The 20,932-nt window shown below is 38.7% G+C and overlaps 1 protein-coding gene across 4 annotated transcripts; it reads left to right on the top strand.

Moving 5' to 3' along the window:
* Positions 1–7,584: 7,584 nt before the first annotated feature.
* Positions 7,585–19,096, top strand: LOC117623398 (beta-galactosidase 9). Of its 4 annotated transcripts, none has more exons than XM_034354366.1 (14): positions 7,585–7,770; positions 7,985–8,073; positions 8,667–8,772; positions 9,280–9,367; positions 9,549–9,670; positions 10,409–10,612; positions 11,198–11,430; positions 12,022–12,137; positions 12,992–13,089; positions 14,388–14,498; positions 15,621–15,731; positions 16,445–16,653; positions 16,869–17,217; positions 18,351–19,096. In XM_034354366.1, the coding sequence occupies exons 1-14, from the start codon at positions 7,591–7,593 to the stop codon at positions 18,489–18,491; spliced, it is 2,157 nt and encodes a 718-aa protein (XP_034210257.1). In that variant the 5' UTR covers positions 7,585–7,590; the 3' UTR covers positions 18,492–19,096. The 4 variants fall into 4 exon arrangements, with proteins under 4 accessions (XP_034210257.1, XP_034210273.1, XP_034210265.1 ...); XM_034354374.1 differs by having other exon boundaries at positions 7,622–7,770; positions 7,969–8,073; XM_034354388.1 differs by lacking the exon at positions 7,985–8,073 and having other exon boundaries at positions 7,622–7,770.
* The last annotated feature ends 1,836 nt before the right edge of the window (positions 19,097–20,932 follow it).

Here is a 20,932-nt window from a genome sequence, read left to right as displayed (position 1 = left end):
GAAAGGAGCAGAAGTAATATGTAATAGTTGTCTAATGACTATTGCATGCGTAGTATCTAGTATGGATGGAAAACCAGAGGATTTTTGAAATTTAATGTGGATGAAGCGAAGGGGTTATGTGATGTAATTTTCTTTTGGGCATCATTGAAGAGAAGATGAGAGGTGGGGTTGCTTGGTGCTTGCGCTAAGCAAGGCGGTCGAAGAAGGCTGCAAGTGGAAGCAACTGTATATGACCCCCTCTTCCCCTTCCACCAACTGCTACGCTTGCAGAGGACGCCATTGCCATTGCTAAGTCTTGGTTGCTTTTAATCATTGTGGGCTTCAATTTCATCAGAGATGTACCAATTTTTCTTATAGAGGCGTATTAGAAGGCGGTTATCTTTTGAGTTTTCTCCTGTTTAGGTTAGTTTCTTTTGCATTTTATGTGAGATTCTTTTGCAATGTATTTTGATGTTCATAGTTGCTGGTTGGTTATTTGTATGTGTTCCAAACTCCAGTGGGCTTCTTGTACACTATGGTTGTACTTTCATGTATAGCATTTTAATAAAATGTTTGTGTTCCTCATTTCTTTCGGTTATCTTCAAAACATGATAGCTTTTCAATTTTTTTTGCCTTTTTCCCCCTTCAATATGGTTGACTTATAGCCTTACAGATGAAATTAGGTGAACTAATAAATTTCATTTTGGTGGATCTGAAGACATGTTTGTTAAAGGGAGAATGTACATGGCACAAAATGGCAATTCTGCATTGTTTATTTGGTTATTTGAATTGGCAATTGGATACAGAGTAAAGAAAATTAAGAAGTGGAGATGGCTTCAGCTGCAACAGACCTTTTGATTGGGAAAGTAGTATAATTTCTTGAAAACCAAGTCTCATTGTTAGGAGTTATGATCAAATTGTTGAATTCATAGACGAGCAAATGAGTCGAGGTCCATGCACAAGAGTTCTCGGCCAAGCTATGTGTTTCCCCCAAGAATCTTTGGGAGAGGCATCGAATTTCAACCTGATTGCTGAAGATCGTCAAAACAATCGAAGACATTCCATAAAGAAAACAAGGTTATCTTGTTGAACAAGGCATGAATACTTCCCATTATGATACGAAGGGATGAAAATCTGCAGGGAGTGTCTTTTTTCCTTGAAGCCGATAATCTCATGGGCATCGTAGATGCCCTAGAGAAGTTAGTTGGATGATTGTTGTCTGCACAGCTTCAAAAACTATAATTTCAGTGGTTGGAATGGGAGATTTGGGCAAGACGACTTTAGTTGCATCACTTCTGCTAACTGGAAAATTAGAGAAGGTTCAAGTTTGGTTTCATTCCTTTCAGAGCCTTTACATTCTTGATTTTGTATTGGTCCAGGGGTTAACCCAAGATTGTCTTCCTCACTTCGAAGCACCACCGCACCACCCAATTTGACCAAACTTTGGCTGACAATGCATGTGTTGCTGCTAATGTGCTGTTATGGTGTATACATATCTTGTTGGAGACTTGATTTTTATTATTTTTTTGGGTTTGAATACTAGATTTCATAAAAGGCCAAAGCCAAAAGAGAGGCAAACAGAGACGGGTGTCCCAACCTGCATCAATACAGAGCACTCACAGGGAAGCCAAACAAACAGAGCCTGCACAGTGACCCAGGCTCCACCAAAATAAAGAAATGGGGGGGACATCGAAGACCATCTGATGTAGCACAGCCCTGGGTGTGTTAGTTTTAACACTCAGAGCAATAGGACAGAAAAGAATAAGAAAAGCTGAAGGAAAGAAAGATAGAAGGCAGGCAGAAATCAGAGAGTTAAGAGAAGGTTTAATCAATATTCAAATCTGAATTTTAAAGAACTACATAGGGGTATTTATAGCAAACTAAAACCTAGAGACAATAGGATTAAAATCCCCAGCTAAAACAGAAATCCTATTCCTAATAAAATAGGAAACTTAGAAATCCTACTAGGATTTGGAAAACTAAAGAATAAAGGAAACTAACAAACAAATTAGGAAACTAAACAATGTAGGTCCTATGCATCCTGCATCATTCTCCTCCGGTTGAAAGAACTTGACGCTGGCGAGTTTAACGACGATGGCGCCGACTGTAGGTATGAATAATAGGAGGACGAGCATCAGTAACTTCAGCTGCTGCCAAATCATCTTGAACTTGACGGAGAAGAGAAGGATCATGCTGATGAAACTCATCTTCAGTAATCCAAGTAGCATCTGTATCCGGACGTCCCACCCAACGAACCAAAAAACGAGAAAACCCCCCAAGGGCTGAAGCCACCACTTCATGATCTAAGACTTGTGAGATTTGATCCGTAGGAGCAGCATGGGAAGTAGGCACGCGAGGAGCAGCAGGCGGAACAATAGCATGGGTTATTTCAGTCGCAACAGGAGGAGTAAAAGTACCCCGGTATGGAAACAAATCAGATATGTTAAAAATGGGACTGATATGAACATCAGAAGGAAGTTCAACCAAATAAGCATTGGCACCCAACTTGCGAAGGATACGATAAGGACCCATCGATCGAGCATGAAGTTTCTTAAAAGAATGTTTGGGAAATCGCTCAGGGCAAACACGAACCATAACATAATCACCTTCTTGGAAGTTTTGACTGCGACGATGAGTATTGGCAGCAAGTTGGTATGTGTCCGTACTTAGAGAAATTTTCTGACGAACCTCCTCATGTAGGCGACGAATGTGCTCAGCAAAGGTAGTTGCAGATTCCGAAGGACGGGCATCAATAGGAAGGGGAGCAAGATCAATGGGTGGACGTGGCATCACACCGTAAACAATTTCGAAAGGACTTTTACCTGTAGTTCGGTTGGCAGAATTATTATAAGCAAATTCTGCTACAGGAAGAATGAGGTCCCAATTACCCTGCTTATCACCGACTAAACATCGTAATAAATCTCCAAGACTACGATTAACCACTTCAGTTTGACCATCTGTTTGAGGATGAAATGCAGACGAAAACTTTAAAGAAGTACCAAAGAGCTTCCACAAGGTCTTCCAAAAATAACTAACAAACTTGACATCACGGTTTGAAACAATAGAAACAGGAAGCCCATGCAGACGAATGACCTCTTTAAAAAATAACTTGGCCACGGAAGAAGCATCAGCAGCTTTAGAGCAAGGCAGAAAGTGAGCCATTTTAGAGAATCTGTCAACGACAACCAGGATAGAATCATGGCCGCGTGCCGTTTTAGGAAGGCCAAGAACAAAGTCCATGCTTAAATCTTTCCACGGGGTATGCGGAATTGGCAAAGGAGTGTATAATCCAGTATTTTGCTTTCTAGCCTTGGCAAGCTGACAAGTGCGACATTGGGCTAGGATGTGAGCAACATCTCGCTTCAATGAAGGCCAATAAAATCGATCGGCAACTAGAGTAATGGTCTTATCTTTACCAAAATGTCCAGCTAGACCTCCAGCATGTAATTCCCACACAAGGAAATCACGTAAAGAGGTACGGGGAATGCATAACTGCGTTCCACGAAAGAGATAACCATCCCGCAGCAGAAAATCAACATGATCACGACGATTTCCAGCCGTAACTTCCTGAAAAATGAGACCAAAATCTGGACAAGAAGAATACTCAGTTTTGATTTTATCAAAACCCACAACTTGTGCAGTCAATGATTGAAGGATAACGCCTACTCGGCTGAGTGCATCAGCAACCTTATTATCAACTCCTGGACGATGTCGAATCACAAAGGTGAAAATCTGAAGATACTCAGTCCACTTAATATGGCGGCTACTGATGTTACGTTGAGAATGGAGATACCTTAACGCTTGATGATCAGAATATAAGACAAACTCATTTGGTAACAGATAATATTGCCAATAACGTAGTGCACGGACTATGGCATAGAATTCCTTGTCGTAAGTCGAATACTTTTGCTTTGCCTCATTAAGCTTCTCACTAAAATAAGCAACAGGATGTCCTTCCTGACTTAAGACGCCCCCAATGCCAACACCAGATGCGTCACATGCTACTTCAAAAACCTTAGTCAACTCGGGATGGCGTAGGACAGGTGCTTCTGTCATTTTCTGTTTTAATGCCTCAAACGCTCGAGTGGCCGCATGAGTCCATCGAAACTCACCTTGCTTTATACAGTCTGTGATAGGAGCCATTATAGTACTGAAACTAGGGATAAAACGTCGGTAAAAAGATGCTAACCCATGAAAGCTTCGAGTCTCGGTTAAAGTTGAAGGAAGCGGCCAATTTACAATGGCGTGAACTTTGTCAGGATCAGCACTTATGCCAGCTGCGGAAACAATGAATCCCAGAAATAAAACTTGGTCTTGAAGGAAAGAACACTTCTTCAAATTAACAAACAACTTTTCCTGGCGTAACATATGAAAAATTGTTCGGAGGTGTTGCAGATGGTCCTCTTTTGAATGGCTGTAGATAAGGATATCATCAAAGTATACAACCAAAAACTTTCCGATATAAGGACGCAAAACATGGGTCATCACGCGCATAAATGTGCTAGGCGCGTTAGACATTCCAAATGGCATAACAAGCCACTCATACAATCCATCAGGAGTTTTGAATGCGGTTTTCCATTCATCACCTTCCCTAATACGAATCTGATGGTAACCGCTACGAAGGTCAATCTTGGAAAACCATTTGGAACCTGCCAACTCATCCAACATATCCTCAAGTCGTGGAATAGGGAATCGATATTTAACTGTGATTTTATTAATAGCTCTACTGTCAACACACATTCGCCAAGAGCCATCTTTTTTGGGAGTAAGAAGCACTGGTACAGCACATGGGCTCAGGCTATGGCGAATAAATCCTTTATCCAACAGACCTTGAATTTGCGTGTTTAGTTCGGCACGTTCAGACGAGTTCATGCGGTAATGAGGAAGATTCGGAAGTTGTGATCCGGGTACAAGGTCGATGGCATGTTGAATGTCTCTCATGGGTGGTAGCTCATTTGGGAGGTCATCTGGCATGACATCAGAGAATTCATTGAGGAGTTGATGTAGAGGTTCAGGTTGTTGATAGGAAGGGGCCGCAGATATCTCTTTGATCACGAGAGCAAATACAACTCCTGTCTCCAAACTTTCTTTCTCAAATTCGCCATAAGATAATAGAGCCAACTGAGGACCTGACACTTTGCCTGTCTGCGATGGAGAGGAGGTGGTAATATTAGTCTTGGTAGGTTTGATCGCAGGATTGGCTGGGCGTAACGTAATACTTTTGCCTTCATGTTGAAAAGTGTATGTGTTTTCACGACCACAATTCTGCACGCGATGGTCATAGAGCCAAGGTCTGCCAAGTAATACATGTGCAACATTCATAGGCAGTAGGTCCAAATAAATGTCTTCATCGCAGGTCCCTAGCTTAAGGGAAACAAGACACCGCTCAGTGACTGGGAGTTTAGTTTTATCAACCCAAGCTACGTGAAAAGGGTGGGGATGTGGTTCAGGCTTAAGATTGAGACGAGTAACGGCAGACTTGGAGATGACGTTCATGGTACTACCACTATCAATAACCAGTTTACATGTTTGGTTATTGCATGGAACGTAGGTATGGAAAATACTAGTTCGTTTCCAGGAATCAGGCAATGCGGGTGCAGAATAGATACAACGCATAACAGAAACCTGATTGAGTATGTCATCATCAAAACAATCGTCAATTTCTGGGTCATACACACCCTCAAGAGGATCCACAATCTCTATATCACAATCGTCGTCTGTGCTAGCGCTGATAGTTAATGTGCGTTGTGGACAACGAGAGGCAATATGTCCTTTAGCATGGCAATGGAAACATTCAATGTGGGAATTATTAGAGACGATCGGCCCTTTGGTAGGTGGCGCAGTAGGATTAGATGGTCCAGAAAATTCAGTCTTCAGACCCGGGGTGGTAGTGCGGGCGTGGTTGGTGGTCGTAGGCTGACTAGGATATCCTGGGTAACGACGTTGTGGTCGTAGATAGGCCTCAGCTTCCAAGGCTTGGCAATAGGCATCTTCTAATACATCCGGACGTGACCTACTAACCTCGCGTTTGATATCAATCCGAAGGCCATGAATAAAACGAGAAACTGTGACTGCCAACTCTTCTTGTAGGGCAGAACGCAATTTGTGCTCCACAAAGCGAGAATAATAGTCTTGGACTGTTGAAGTACCCTGGGAAAGAGTCCATAATTGATCTAACAATTGGTGACGATAAAAAGATGGAAGGTATTGTTCCCGGAGTTTCAATTTCATCTCATCCCATAAAATCACAGGGGTTTGTCCCAGTTGTTGGAGATGATGCTCAGTAGCCTTCCAGTACTGTTTTGCGGCTCCTACGAGTTTAAGTTTGGCAAACCGGATCCGTTGTGCATCGGACATGTCGTACCATTCAAAATAATCTTCCATAGCCGATATCCAATCAACAAAGATAGTAGGATCCCCGCGACCATCGAAGTCAGGGGCAGTAGGCTTGGCATGACGGGCGATCTCAAAATCCAAGTTTCAGTGGACGACGTGATGTTCGTGGGGTCAGGGTGGGATAGTGGCATCCACGAGAGGAGAAACCATCGTATGTTGGGTATAATGGAGTTTAGGGACAGATCCTGCGGAAAAATTTGGTTCAGAGTGAACCAGAGATGTCCCCGCAGAAGATGATGGAAGGCCCAGGTGGCCTTGAAACTTGGAATCCTTAGATGGATTGGGAAGGAGACCAGCCTGGAGAGAAGGTGTGCACGAACTAGAGAGGACAGCAGATGTGGAGGATGGTTCACGAGTCACGGTTGAGAGGTGGGTGACGAGCAGCGTCACGGAAGCTTGTAATTTGGCAATATCTGTGGACATGGACGAAAATTCAGTCTTTTGAGCAGCCATCAATTTGGTGAACTGAGTTTCCAAAGTGGTGACATCTGTAGAAATTTTCGCCTTGAATTCCTGAAATTGGTCTGCCAAATTGGCAACAGTGATGTTGGGAGCCATGACGACGAGTAGAGGCAACGAAGCAGAGTAACAGCGGCGGAGCAAGAGGCTCTGATACCAATTGATGTAGCACAGCCCTGGGTGTGTTAGTTTTAACACTCAGAGCAATAGGACAGAAAAGAATAAGAAAAGCTGAAGGAAAGAAAGATAGAAGGCAGGCAGAAATCAGAGAGTTAAGAGAAGGTTTAATCAATATTCAAATCTGCCTTTTAAAGAACTACATAGGGGTATTTATAGCAAACTAAAACCTAGAGACAATAGGATTAAAATCCCTAGCTAAAACAGAAATCCTATTCCTAATAAAATAGGAAACTTAGAAATCCTACTAGGATTTGGAAAACTAAAGAATATAGGAAACTAACAAACAAATTAGGCAACTAAACAATTTAGGTCCTATGCATCCTGCATCACTATGTCTGGTGTGAAGGCCATTCCATAACCATGACTTGGATGCGTGGGGTTTTGTTTCACGCAATATTTCCCACGGTGACACACACACTGAGTACATATTTCCATTCCTATTCAGATATTTAAATCTGTTCTTTCTCCATTCCTGCTTGCACAGGATGAATGCAGATGAGCTTTTTCTTTAAATAAGCTCATTCGTGATCAGATTTATTTCTATGTTTTCATTATTTCAAATGGCTTTACTCATATATGCTTTTAATGAGGCTGCAATTAAATTTTTATCAGATTGAAAATGAATATGGAAATATTGAAAGCTCATTTGGCCAGAAAGGGAAAGAATATGTGAAGTGGGCTGCTGAGATGGCTCTAGGTCTCGGTGCTGGGGTTCCATGGGTCATGTGCAAGCAAGTTGATGCTCCAGGAAGTGTTGTAAGGCCTTTACCTTGTGATGTGTGTCCATTTGTCACCAATGCTTATGAATGTTATATTGCACTGAAAAATGAAAAATGACAAGTATTAAAATTCAACAAGATGTGATGGATAGGACAAGTAATTAAATGCACTTTGTTTTGTGGAAGCCCGTAATGTTTAAAAATTTCTGCATGGCTGTAATCTATGTATAAATAGTTTTTGTTTTTCACAGATAGATGCATGCAATGGATATTATTGCGATGGTTACAGGCCAAATTCCTATAACAAACCAACACTGTGGACAGAAGATTGGGATGGATGGTATGCTGATATCCCATGAATTTGCTGGCCTTACTTTCTTTAAATCTATGTATTTGTATTAGGCCTCCAACTTTGAATCATCTATTTTTATAATATAATAAGGGCACATGTTGTGTTGCTAAAAAGATAGTACAAAAAAGATGGTTGATAAGTCCCTCAAAAAATATATCAGCGACCTCAAAAAAACACAAATTATATTGAATACAACACTCTCCCCAGTCCAGAAGAATCACATAGAAACGAATGTTCTTCAGTTTCTTTGACGAAGAAGCCCATAGAGCAGCTAAACTTTATTTCTAACTTCTATCCCAATGCAACTCTGCTACTTCCTCCTTGCCCTCAAAGAATCTCTTATTTTTCCAATAAATCTCCAAAAGAGGCCAAAAAAACACCTACCAAAAAGTCATCACTTTCTTGCCAGCTTGGACACATTGTGAGACCGGGAAAATCCTATAAAGACATGAAGAAATGGTTCTCAATGAAGAATTCCAAAAACACACATCTCCCAAAATGAATTCTGTCTTCCCCTTTGGGTTTTACACGTTTTGCTTCTTGCAGTGGTTGTCTAACCTTTTTGCATTCATTTTTTAAAGGTATGCGTCATGGGGTGGAAGATTACCTCACAGGCCTGTTGAAGATCTTGCATTTGCAGTAGCACGCTTTTACCAACGCGGAGGGAGCTTTCAGAATTATTATATGGTACATGGACAACCCATATATGCACTGCTGATTTAGTCTGATAAAAGTGCATGGAAACTGTATGTCTCATATGCAAGATAAAATTTTTGACACGTATATCTGTTTGACATGTCTTGGGTGGTGTCATTATGCCGCTAAACTTTATTTTGCATTTTTTTGCTGTGACCAAAATGTTTTGTTTCCTTTGGGGCCAAAATTGATTCCATAATTGCCTTCTTCAGTGCTTTTAATATTAGTGAAAGAATTACAAAGTTAAGGTTTCTATAGCTAGATGGATAGGGACCAATTAGTACCATCATGGGACGGGACAATAGTCAAACATCTACATGAGCTAGGTAGGGTTCAGAAGTAATTACTTTTTGGCAATAAAGGTAATAGCAACAGCTGAAATGTGGACTGATTTCCCTACTTTGTTTGCTGTCAAATTACATCTCATTGAGTTATATCTTATTTATGCTCCTATTAACTATATGAGAATGCTGTATCTTGACTGCTGCGTGGCTGCAGTATTTTGGTGGAACAAACTTTGGACGGACTTCTGGGGGCCCCTTTTATATTACCAGTTATGATTATGATGCTCCAATTGATGAATATGGTAGGTTAAACTGGGTCAAAATGACTACATTTTAATCCTCTGGGTGCTTCATTTTCTCTCAGTGCATGTGCAAGCCCTTCCGTTTGAGTCATAATGAGTTTCCTGTGGATTATATTATAATGAAAAGTTAGCATAATTGCTACATTACTGAATCCAATAAATGTACTGATTTATTAACTAGGTCTGCTGAGTGACCCTAAATGGGGACATTTGAAGGATCTACATGCTGCTATAAAGCTCTGTGAACCCGCTCTCGTTGCTGCTGATTCACCGCATTATATAAAATTGGGACTAAACCAAGAGGTTTCAGCCAAACCTTGAGTTATTTGTTCTTGCTGTAATAAGTGCGCTTATCTACATAGTTGCCTGGTCTTGATAATTTGATACAAATTATAATCAATATATGCATCTTCTTTTTTTGACTGGTAGTCGTCGTGATTTGTCACCTATCATGTTCTCCATAGCATGTATTTCTTCTTAGACTTTTTATCAGGACCTCATAGAGGTAGTTGTAAAGAGAAACTAGTGATCTGATGATCCAGTTCTTAACTGCTTATATTTGCAAGTTTCCCTAAATTTACACACACACACACACACACACACAAAAGAATAAACCATTCCGTGTTTATTTATTTTTAAATGTCTATGATTTTAAATAATTTACTTTGTCATTGTAGTCTCATGTAAACGGTGGATCTTCTTAGAGCACTTGCTTTCCTAACTGAAATGAAATAAGTAGTTTGAGATATATTGTCTGTTAAAAGTTTCTTTCACTCTTTCAAAATTTTCCCCACGGGGGAGAATTTGCCATCTAGAGTTAAACAGCTCCATGAAATTTTTTTTTAAAAAAAAAAACACACGTTCTGTTAGACATCTAGAACTGCACTAAAGAAGTTTCCCAATATTTTACTGTTCCATCCTCAGGTCTTTTACATGTGACTAATGTCAGAAACAGTAATGTTCCGTTGGTATCATTTTTCTGTGGGTCGTTTTGGAGTTTTGTTAGTCCTACCTTCAAGATAATTTCTGTTTTGGATTCAGGCACATGTATACAGTATGAAAGCTCACCATGAAGGCCTGAACTTTACTTGGTATGGAACTCAAATCAGTTGCTCCGCATTCCTTGCAAACATCGATCAACATAAAGCAGCTTCTGTAACATTTCTTGGTCAAAAGTATAACCTACCACCATGGTCAGTCAGTATTTTGCCAGACTGCAGGAACGTGGTGTTCAACACTGCCAAGGTATGGTTGCATTATTCGACATTGCACTTGTTGATGAATGGAACATTAAGCACCTGTTGGCAGCGTATATCACATCATATGACCTGCATTGAAATTTCAGTGATGTACTGCGTTCTGAATGAAATTTTAATTGAAGCTATTAATAATTTGTTGATATTCTAACTTGAGCTCAACAGCCAAGCTGTTGTGATGAGCTGAATTGAATATTTACCAACCTGCTTGGAGTGACCATACACGGAAATTCCTCCAAACCCCAGTGAAATAGAAAGAATAGGATATTTTGATTCTATATGAAACCATAAACAGTCTTGCCTAATGGTTCCAGTGATAATTTTTAGCATACAAATTATATTGATGCGGTCAGTTGCATGTCTCCCTTCATCAGTTAGGTACTTCAATGAAGTTTAGTTCATGGTATCTCCAAATAATTTGTGGGTAAATTCATCTAGAATGATCCTTGTCGATTAAGAACTGCTTAAATGAAGATAATATCACAGTTGTGCTTATGTTAGCCTATAACAAGCTTTTAAGTGGTTTTCTCTGAGTCTTTTTGGTTTTTTTTTCAAATTTCCAATGTTTGGGCAGGTTGGGGCACAAACTACCATCAAAAGTGTAGAGTTTGATTTGCCTCTTTACTCAGGTATATCTACACGACAACAACTCATTACCAAGAATGAAGATTTGTTTATCACCAAATCGTGGATGACTGTAAAGGAGCCAATCAATGTTTGGAGTGAGAATAATTTTACAGTTCAAGGAATATTGGAGCATTTAAATGTGACGAAAGACCTTTCTGATTATCTCTGGCATATAACCAGGTACATCTATATTATTGAATACAGCTCTACAAGTGGATCAGATTTGTTGGATAGGATGAGTATTATGTGGCATAACATAACAAACATTAACATTTCCTGCTTGGCATAACATATCAAATTGTGACTTATTACTCCTTGCCTTCCACCTATGTGGCCTTTCACCACTTATTTGATTTCATTAACATTTTCTGATTGGCATAAAAAAATACTGGTCTATGACGGAACAAAGTGATAACTGGGTTGTAGCTACCCAGTCATTTGGGATTTTACATCCTTTATCCTTTCAGTCATTGAAAATAAAGAAACATTAATAGTAACTGCGTTTTGGCATCTAGTAGTTGTCAACTGTAATTTGTAACCAATATTTGATTTCCAATTATATGGTTGGAATTTCATGTGTTGCATAATGATAGTGCTGGTTTCAAAATTCATTATCTTGATTTTCATGCCTCTGATGGAGATTGCTAGGGTTTAATGTACCTACAGTTCTTAAATCAACTCATGTCAACTTTTATTTTGAGCAAGTTAACTATTCTTGTTCAAAACTCTTTGATATTTGTCAATACCTATTAATTCACTTGTGGAATGCAGAATCTTTGTTTCAGATGATGACATCTCCTTTTGGGAGGAAAGCAAGATTAGTCCAGCAGTTGCAATTGATAGCATGCGTGATGTGTTACGCGTATTTGTTAATGGTCAGCTTACAGGTGATGGTAGTTCTGACTATGATGCATCTTGTAAAAATATAGGTTTATCCTTTGATGAGCGAGCATCTGTCTATTTTCTTTAGTTATTCACTAGAGCAATTATGATCTGGAAAATGGAAAGATTTGTATAAATATGTGGCTCATTAAGAAAGAAGTGGAATGAGCTAGGGAAGATATGTAAAAGAATTATCGAGAGATATATGGCTTTGTTGAATCATTTTAAAGGGCTGTTCCTGCTGATACTTATTTATCATCGTGACCCCACCAGTTTTCATGAACATCCAGAAAAGAGGATATTAGTAGTCAATTTAAAGCACTAGAGTCATGAGACAAGGAAAAAATATGCCAAGCCCTACAATATGTGCAATGTTGATCTGGGTCATTGGAGCGATTATGGGAAGACCTTAGTGAATAATCGTTTTGGGGTATTGTGTTGACGTGGCGAGTGAGTCTCGTCATAATAATATATGTTCTAAGTTCACACCTAATAATAGGTAATTGTACTTGTTTGTTAGGAGTCTCAAGAAGCTATAACCTTGCTGTTATGGTTATAAGACTTAGCTCTTATGATTGTTGATATTCATTCATATACTCACGGATCTGAGTAACTATTCCTTTTGAATACATCAGTGTTTTATATTCCAATGAATATCATTGCGGTTGTTTTCTTGGCACCATGAAGATGCTTAATTGACTCAAGTTAATCTACTTCTTCTTGGACATTCATACTAACAAACTACTGCAGATATATGATTTCTTCAATGTGGCAGTGCATATTATTCCTTCATATGCTCTCTAACTGTTATTGTATATTGGTTTGTCTAATATATGTGTTATTGCACTCTTTATTGAAGGCAGTGTCATCGGTCATTGGGTCATGGTGGAGCAACCTGTTAAGTTTCTCAAGGGATACAATGATTTGGTGTTGTTATCTCAGACAGTGGGATTGCAGGTAAAAAGTTTAGCATGTTCAGAGCCAATGTTATGTGTTCTCACGAAGCCTTTGGATGTAAAGTTGCTTTCCTGCCTGTTTACAATAGCATCCGCACAATAATAACGTGCGGACATCCGGATAACAGAATATCTGTATATATATATATATATATATATATATATATATAGAGTGTGAGAGAGATCTAGGAATTTTATATATATGAGGAACTTCTTATAACAGGTAAACGAATTTTAAATAGCTACGCTGTGGGTGGGTTGATTTTTTAAGTAGTTTGTATCAGGAGGGTAGATTCTGGTTAGTGAGGATCAAGTCTAAAACTGGGACATGGTTTGGCCTATATTTCAAAGGATAGAAGAGAGACATATTGCACCTTACTTAGCACAGGAAGAGTCACTGATGTTTGTTAGATCTCACTGAAAGTGCTTGTAAGATGGAACTCACAGAAATGTAAGAATATATGCATTTCCTTTCTTAAAAGACAAGTTGGAATGGGTTGCAGGTCTTAATGAATGAGGTTGTTTATTCTTCTGTGGGTGCTAACTGCTAAGTGAAGGAGTAACTTTCTGAGGAAGTAGCCTGGAAAAGAAGTGAGCTACCATCTCACTTGAATAAACCTACTTGCTAGTGAAGTCCTAAGGGTGGTACCTATACTATCATGAACTAAGTAACGTGTACCCAATCTGTCCTTGAATTAGGAACTTGTAGCTTGCGCCTTGCTTTGGTTTCAAAGCAGTCATCTACATTTCTGGCCTTAAATTTCACGCCGTGAGAGTGTGGTATAAGCTTTTTCATGTAGCTAGATTGAGTTGGTGCCGCCTTCTTCTTGCTACTCTATTTATTGAGAGTTTTCCAAGAGTAAAGCCGGGGAGAGTGGACTTCCTGTGGGAGAAGGCCAGATTCTAGGCCTTGCTTTGGGCCTCAGTTTGTTCTTGGTTTTTTGACTGCGTTCATTTCCTTCTGAATATAGATTGGGGAGCTGATATTTCTGAGGATTTTGATTGTAGGTTGGCTGGTTTGTTTTCTGTTTCTGCCTGGTTGGTGTTGTTTTGTAATTTTCTTTGGACTTGGTGTTTCTGTCTATTGTATGTGGCGGGTTATTTCATTTGCACCTCTGGTCCACTTTCATTGCATCCCCTTCTCTTCTTAATATCCTCTCTCTTTTCCTCAGAAGAAAATAAAAAAAAAAAAAAAAATCTACATAAGCTGTTTGTCTTTATTCCGTTGGATCTACGTGGCCCCAAGGGATGGTGTTACTGATTCCATTCGTGTCATATGATTTGATAATTATTATACAGAACTATGGTGCTTTATTGGAGAGAGATGGGGCTGGATTCAGAGGACAGGTTAAACTAACCGGCTTTAAAAATGGGGATGTTGACCTCACAAAGTTGTTATGGACTTACCAGGTACGTGATGTAGTAGTGAATTTGATTGTGAGTTTTCGTCTTCTATCTTTTTTCCCCTTTCCAAACTATCCTTCTAAGTTAAATGGTTATTTGCTTGGTTATACTGATTACATGCTGCCAACTTATAAGTTCTATCTGCACCTTTGCCCATTTATTAAATAGATCTCAATGTGGGTATCAAATTGCCGATTTTCAGGCACAACATATCAGCACTTTATCGAAATCTCATTTAAACATTTATCAGGCATATGGACCTAAATCGAGAGTGTCCATGATCTAATCCTTGAAATTTGGATATTCGTATATTAAAGTTGCATTCTTCAGTATAATAGAATTGGGGGCAATATCAGCTTCTAATATGCATTGCAATAGTAATCACTATTCATACAAATGTGAATTCCTGAAAATATTTACTAATTCACCTGGGTGATTACTCCCGCATTATAGATCTGTAGCTCCAGCAAACTCAAATTTGAAGATGGGAAAATCTCGTGTCATTCATTTGTTTGTGGCACTTGTTTTGAGTTAATAATGTGAGAAAAAATCTTTCCTCATCTTCATTATTTTAAATCTACAACGTGCAATCTTAAGCTCATGTATGATAAAGTTAGGAAATGTTAAAGTCTTGATCAGGACATGGTTCACTCAATTAGTGAATACTTTTGCATGGAATATGGTAGGACTCATGATCACACATTGGAAAAATAGCATATCCTAGAGTGGTTTAAAAGCTCATGGGCACCCTTTCCATACAAGCCGGTTTTTAGGGGCAAGTTCTACCCATGGTTTCTTAACAGTATACAGAGGGGATTTATTGTCTGCATTAAGAGTTGGAACTCAAGACTTTTAGTAACTGTATGGAACAATTTTCAATGCCAAATAGGTATTTGAATTTGCCTTTTACAAAATTGGAAATGGTTTGAAGCTCATAAGAATACAGATTCCTTTTCTCGTTTTTGTCACTGCTTCCAAAATTAAATTTTGTTTACCATTCTTATAACATGGCTATTGCATCGAATACCTTGATCTCGTCTTTTGTGAAATAATTTTTTTTTTTTGCAAGCTCTTATCTGTCAAAAGTATTAAAGTTGTCAGGTGGATGTTAATTTGTTTTGATTATAGGTTGGGCTTAAGGGTGAGTTCTTGAAAATATACACCATAGAAGAAAATGAGAAGGCAGGTTGGGCTGAGCTGTCACTGGATGCTTATCCATCCACATTTACCTGGTACAAGGTAAATCAATTCTTCAGAAAAGTTACATTATGAAAACTTAGCATCTATTCCTTTGTTTTGTAATGATTAGGGATTATCCATGTTTTCCGCTGATCTTTTCTTGGCTCTAAAAACCTTTAATATAACGTGGCTCCTTATTCAAATGGACCCTAGTTGATAGGGAGGGAGCACAACTTCATTTCACCTGAGCACTATGCTTAGGTGTTGCTACTTTTTGAGTGGAAAAGGGTTCAAAATTGTCGGTGCCTGCTACAAATTGTCTATTGTTAGTCTTTTTCTGGTATTTTCTTCATTTATCGTCAGAATTCTTAATTTTATGTGCATTATCAAGAGTTGAGATGAATTCTTCATGTTTTTAATGGCTCTGGAAGTGAAGTAGCTTTGTTTGCCCGATGGGTTGATATCTGAGTTGAGATCTTGAATCCCCATCTCAACCCACATAGAGACCAGATCTCGACGGCCTTCACATAGACCAAATGGGTTATGTTTTGCAATTGTTTTAGATGCTTAGTTTTCTAATGGGCCTATGTTTATTTTGATAATCTAATGGGCCTAGTATACAAGTTAGGTTTTTGAAACCCAATTAGGGTGGTGTTGGAAATTGAAATAACTATCAGAAGTTGGTCTCTTCAAGTTGTAGTGCATGGTATATCACTCGTTTATTTCTTCAGATATAATTTATTTAAGAATATTCCTCTTTTCAAATAAAGCAGACATACTTCAACAACCCTGCTGGCACAGATCCAGTTGCTCTTGATTTAGGAAGCATGGGAAAGGGCCAGGCTTGGGTCAACGGCCACCATATAGGAAGATATTGGACACTTGTTGCTCCAAAGGATGGATGCCAAGAAATCTGTGATTATCGTGGGCCATACAACTCCAATAAGTGCTCAACCAATTGCGGGAAGCCTACTCAAACCTGGTAAATTTCTATGTGGAAATATATGAAATAATTAAAACTAGCTGAAACCATTGTTTTATCTGGCTGAAGAAATGTAGTTCCCTATTAAAAATTTATTGCAACCCATGCATCCAAATGTTTCCCTTTACTTTAGGAGTCTAACTTTGTAATTTATACTTGAATAAATAGGAAATAAGTTTCGTTGTTTAACATAGCCAGAATTGGTTATTCTGCAGGTACCACATACCACGGTCATGGTTACAGGCTTCCAGTAATTTACTTGTTATCTTGGAGGAAACTGGAGGGAATCCATTTGAGATTTCAATCAAGTTGCGTGCAACCCGGGTCATCTGTGCTCAAGTGTCAGAGTCTCACTACCCACCTGTCCAGAAGTGGTTCGATCCAGACTTTATTGATGGAAAAATTGCAGTAAATGATCTGAGACCAGAAATGCATTTGCAGTGTCAAGATGGGATGATGATCACTTCCATAGAATTTGCTAGCTATGGAACTCCTCAAGGTAGCTGCCAGAGCTTTGCTAGAGGCAATTGTCATGCAGCCAATTCATTGTCCATAGTCTCTGAGGTAATGATGTTTTAGATCATCTCCGGTATATTCATATAAACGTGGTATCTGCTTCACAATGGGCATTGAACTTGAGTTTCACTTGAACATTTCACGTACTTTGTGGCCTGAGTTTTGAACTAATGTGATTACTACGCTTTGGATAATTAGTAATTACCACTAAAAGGGTCACAAGTTTGCTTGCAGAGCTTTAGTAAATTTATGTATAAGATAAATTTGGTGATCACCAGAAAAACTGCATGCTGGTAGGCCTTAATACTGTCTTTTTCCCTTCAAACATTCCAAGAAAGCCCTGTTCCCTTTTCTATGTGCATGACTGGAGAGGAGCAAATCATGTCGTTCGATGCATGTGCTGTGAACAAGGTGTTCACTCTTTTATGTTCTGCAGTCTAAACTTTTATTCGTTTTTTAAAATTCTGTTTTAAGAAACACAAGAAATTTTTAAATAAGAGGGAAGATGTGGATTTCCTTTGGGATCGGAGCAGGTTTTTGGTGTCTTTGTGGGCTTTGTTTTATCTAAGCATTTTAGGGGCATTCACCGTTTGATTTTTGTTTCTTCTTTTTTGGTACAAAGGAGGCCACTGGAGCTACCTTTTGTTTGATTTTCATAGTTTGGCTGGGAGTTATGATTTAACTGTAAGCTTTTTGCTGTAAGAATTTGGTTGGTCCCTTTTCTTAGTTGGACAACTTGTTCTTATTTTCTCATATCTCGTTATCGTCACTCAAATGTATGTTCTCTATACTAAAATGCCGTTTGATTGGATAGGTCATTCACTTGTTCAAATAGAAACTATTCCTATGGTCAAAGATTGCGAGATTCTCTTCATTGTACAGTTTTGGACTGTAATTTGACACTGTTAAGAAATAAAGCAAGGGACTCACTAACAGATTCAGTTGTTTCTGAATAAAGTGATGTAAGTTCCACTGAATGATGTCACTAGTCACTGGCAATGCCATGGTCTGGTAACAATTTCAAACGATTGTAACCTTAAATACCTATGGCCTGATAGATAAGACATAAGAGGAAGTTCAGTGGCATTGCTTGAATCCACTTTGTTGACATGTTATTTTGTTTCTTGTTTCGTGCCTTTTTAGTTTGGTACTCCTATTTTGAGAATATTACCTTTTTGCAGGGTTGTCTGGGAAAGAATAGCTGTTCAATTGGGATATCAAACCTTATATTTGGATCTGACCCATGCCGAGGTGTTATTAAGACGCTGGCAGTTGAGGCAAGATGCAGGTCTTTACCAAATGCTGGTTTTTCTCAGTTCTGAGTCATTAACAAGCAGCTCACTGTGAGGAATGGAGAGGTCCACCTTTGTAACTATATGGCCAACAAATTGGCTGGGAATCTTTTCATCAGAACATCTCCATATTCTGAGGTAGCATGCTGCACTGTAACTTCATCACTTTCCAGCGTGCTTCTTTTCATGGAATTAGTTTGATCCGATTCTCTAGTTCTTGTTCAGACCAAAAAAAAAAAAAAAAGAAAAAAAAAAAGAGATTCTCTAGTTCTTGTGCTTGTATAGATGTTGGCATTATGCTAATTAGATGATTTGAAGATGTGTAAATAAGAGAAGCAACTTGGCCAAATATAAAAACTTACCAGGTGGGACTGAGTTACTCTATGGGCCATAATTTTGTTATGGTTTTCTATCACATGCTGCCATGTGAATCTGTACATATTAGCAAAAGGCAAGCTTCCCCCACAATACAAATAATCTTTAGGTGAGTTTTTTTTTTTTTTTTTTTTGGAGTAAATACTTTAGGTTTACTTTTCATGTAGAAAGTTGTGTTGGATAATGGTACGTCATGGAGTCATATGAACATTCGCTTCAGCCATGCCAAATTACTTATTAACAGTTTTGTTTTTGCTTTTCTTTTGGCTTAATTGCTGCAATTACTGTAAAATTACGGTCAAATTTCACATTAGCCCTTGGAAGTTATAATTACACTTTGCCCTATTTGACCGATGTTTATACTTTGGCCCCCCACTGTCAATTTCCTAAAAATCTCCATCAAAATGCTAACATGGCTTCTATGACGCCTAAAATGAGAGAGGTAATGCAGGTGACATCTTCAATTTTGACGGAGTTATTGACAGGAATAAAAAGCGAATAAAATTTTGGTTAAGTCAAGAGGGCAACGTGGGTGGTCGTGACTTTCGGAGAGCAATGTGGGATTTTTAGTTTTAGGGGGGGCACTGTATAATTAAGTTTTATTTATGTTTTTTTAAAGGAGCAAGTTTCATTATGACTCTTGCAGTTTTAAGTTTTAACTCATCCAATTTTGGTCTGAAACTTTAAATCCTATAACTTATTGTGAGGTCAGAGCTAACTCGATAACACATTCTTTAGAGCACTTCAGCATATTTGCCATGGCAAAAGGCAAGAGGAGGCAACGGTTGTTACTATTCATGTGAATAGTGGCAGTTCTTTCAAAAGGCCTGTTATGTTTTCACCTATTACCATGGCAATTTAAGGGCAACCACTATTCACATGAGATATGAGGAGAGAAATTTGTAGAGTTTTGGTGTGGAAAGTAAAGAATATGGCTAGTTATTTATTAAAAAAAAAAATCTGAATTTTTTTCAATTTTTTTTGTTATTCAAATTGGCTGTTGATATCATAATGATGTCATCATTATATCACTTGCCCATGCAGCAGCACGGGCTGATTTTGCCTGTGGGCTTGCCCAGGTTGGTGAGCCCCACGCCTTGCCTAGGTTTGCCCTTGAGTGCTGGAGCCGTCTCGTGGGGCTAGGCCCTCTCCTACCCGGACAAAGGCCTTCTGCTGGAAGTGCTCTTCGTGATGGATTGACAGTTAAAACAAAGACCAGTTCCTGACTCGAAGTCTCATTTTATTTTGAGTTTTTGTTGGTCTAAAATCTAGTCCCTAATTTAATGTGTATAAAATTTCAAATATATTAAAATTCTCACTTCAACATACCTAATTACCCTAAAAAAAGTAAAGATCAAGTCAACCTGAAAAAAATACTATTAGACAGAAATTTGGTAATCTCACGGGCTTCTGGATGAGGATTTTTGTCATCATTCAAACTGCCTATTTGTTTTGGCTTGGAAGGCAAGGATCTCTACAGTAGAGAGTTTGCACATTGACATTCTTGGTTTCATTTCAGGTTCTCCCATGCAACGGGAAAAGGCTTACTTGGTTTTGGTTTTGAAGCTTATTAGTATTTTAATTTTGAGGGTATTTGAGTCTATTCAAGTGCCTTTTGTATGTGGCTATGTTCATGAAAACACATACAAATTTGAAGGGGCTCAATTTTGAACTTGGGCGTAAGTCATAACATTATGCCTCAACATAAATAAGGGGGCAATTCTTGATATCTCTTGATTCTTCAACTTACATTTGATGAATTAGGCTTTATGCCTTTCTCAGTCATCTCAGCAAATGTCATCAAATGTTACCAAATAATAGTGATTGTTGCCATTTTTTTTGTAGTGATCTATTCGTCTTTCTTTTCTATGCCAAACTGGCCCTTAAAATGATAAGTTAGGCCTCAAATGGAAGAAAACTAAGAAGGGAGTCGACTAGATTAATATGCACCTCCACTCTACTAAAAACAACAAAATCAAAACGAAAATAAAGGATTAGGATTTTCACTCGGTGTTTGGACCCGACTCGAACCATGAACAAGGCTCCAGTGGCAAACACATACATGCATTCAGGTGTTTGCTTTGATTCCATATCTC

The sequence above is a fragment of the Prunus dulcis genome, chromosome 1, assembly GCF_902201215.1.
Source record: "Prunus dulcis chromosome 1, ALMONDv2, whole genome shotgun sequence".
Lineage (NCBI taxonomy): Eukaryota > Viridiplantae > Streptophyta > Magnoliopsida > Rosales > Rosaceae > Prunus > Prunus dulcis.
This window is presented reverse-complemented; position numbering and strand designations above follow the sequence as displayed.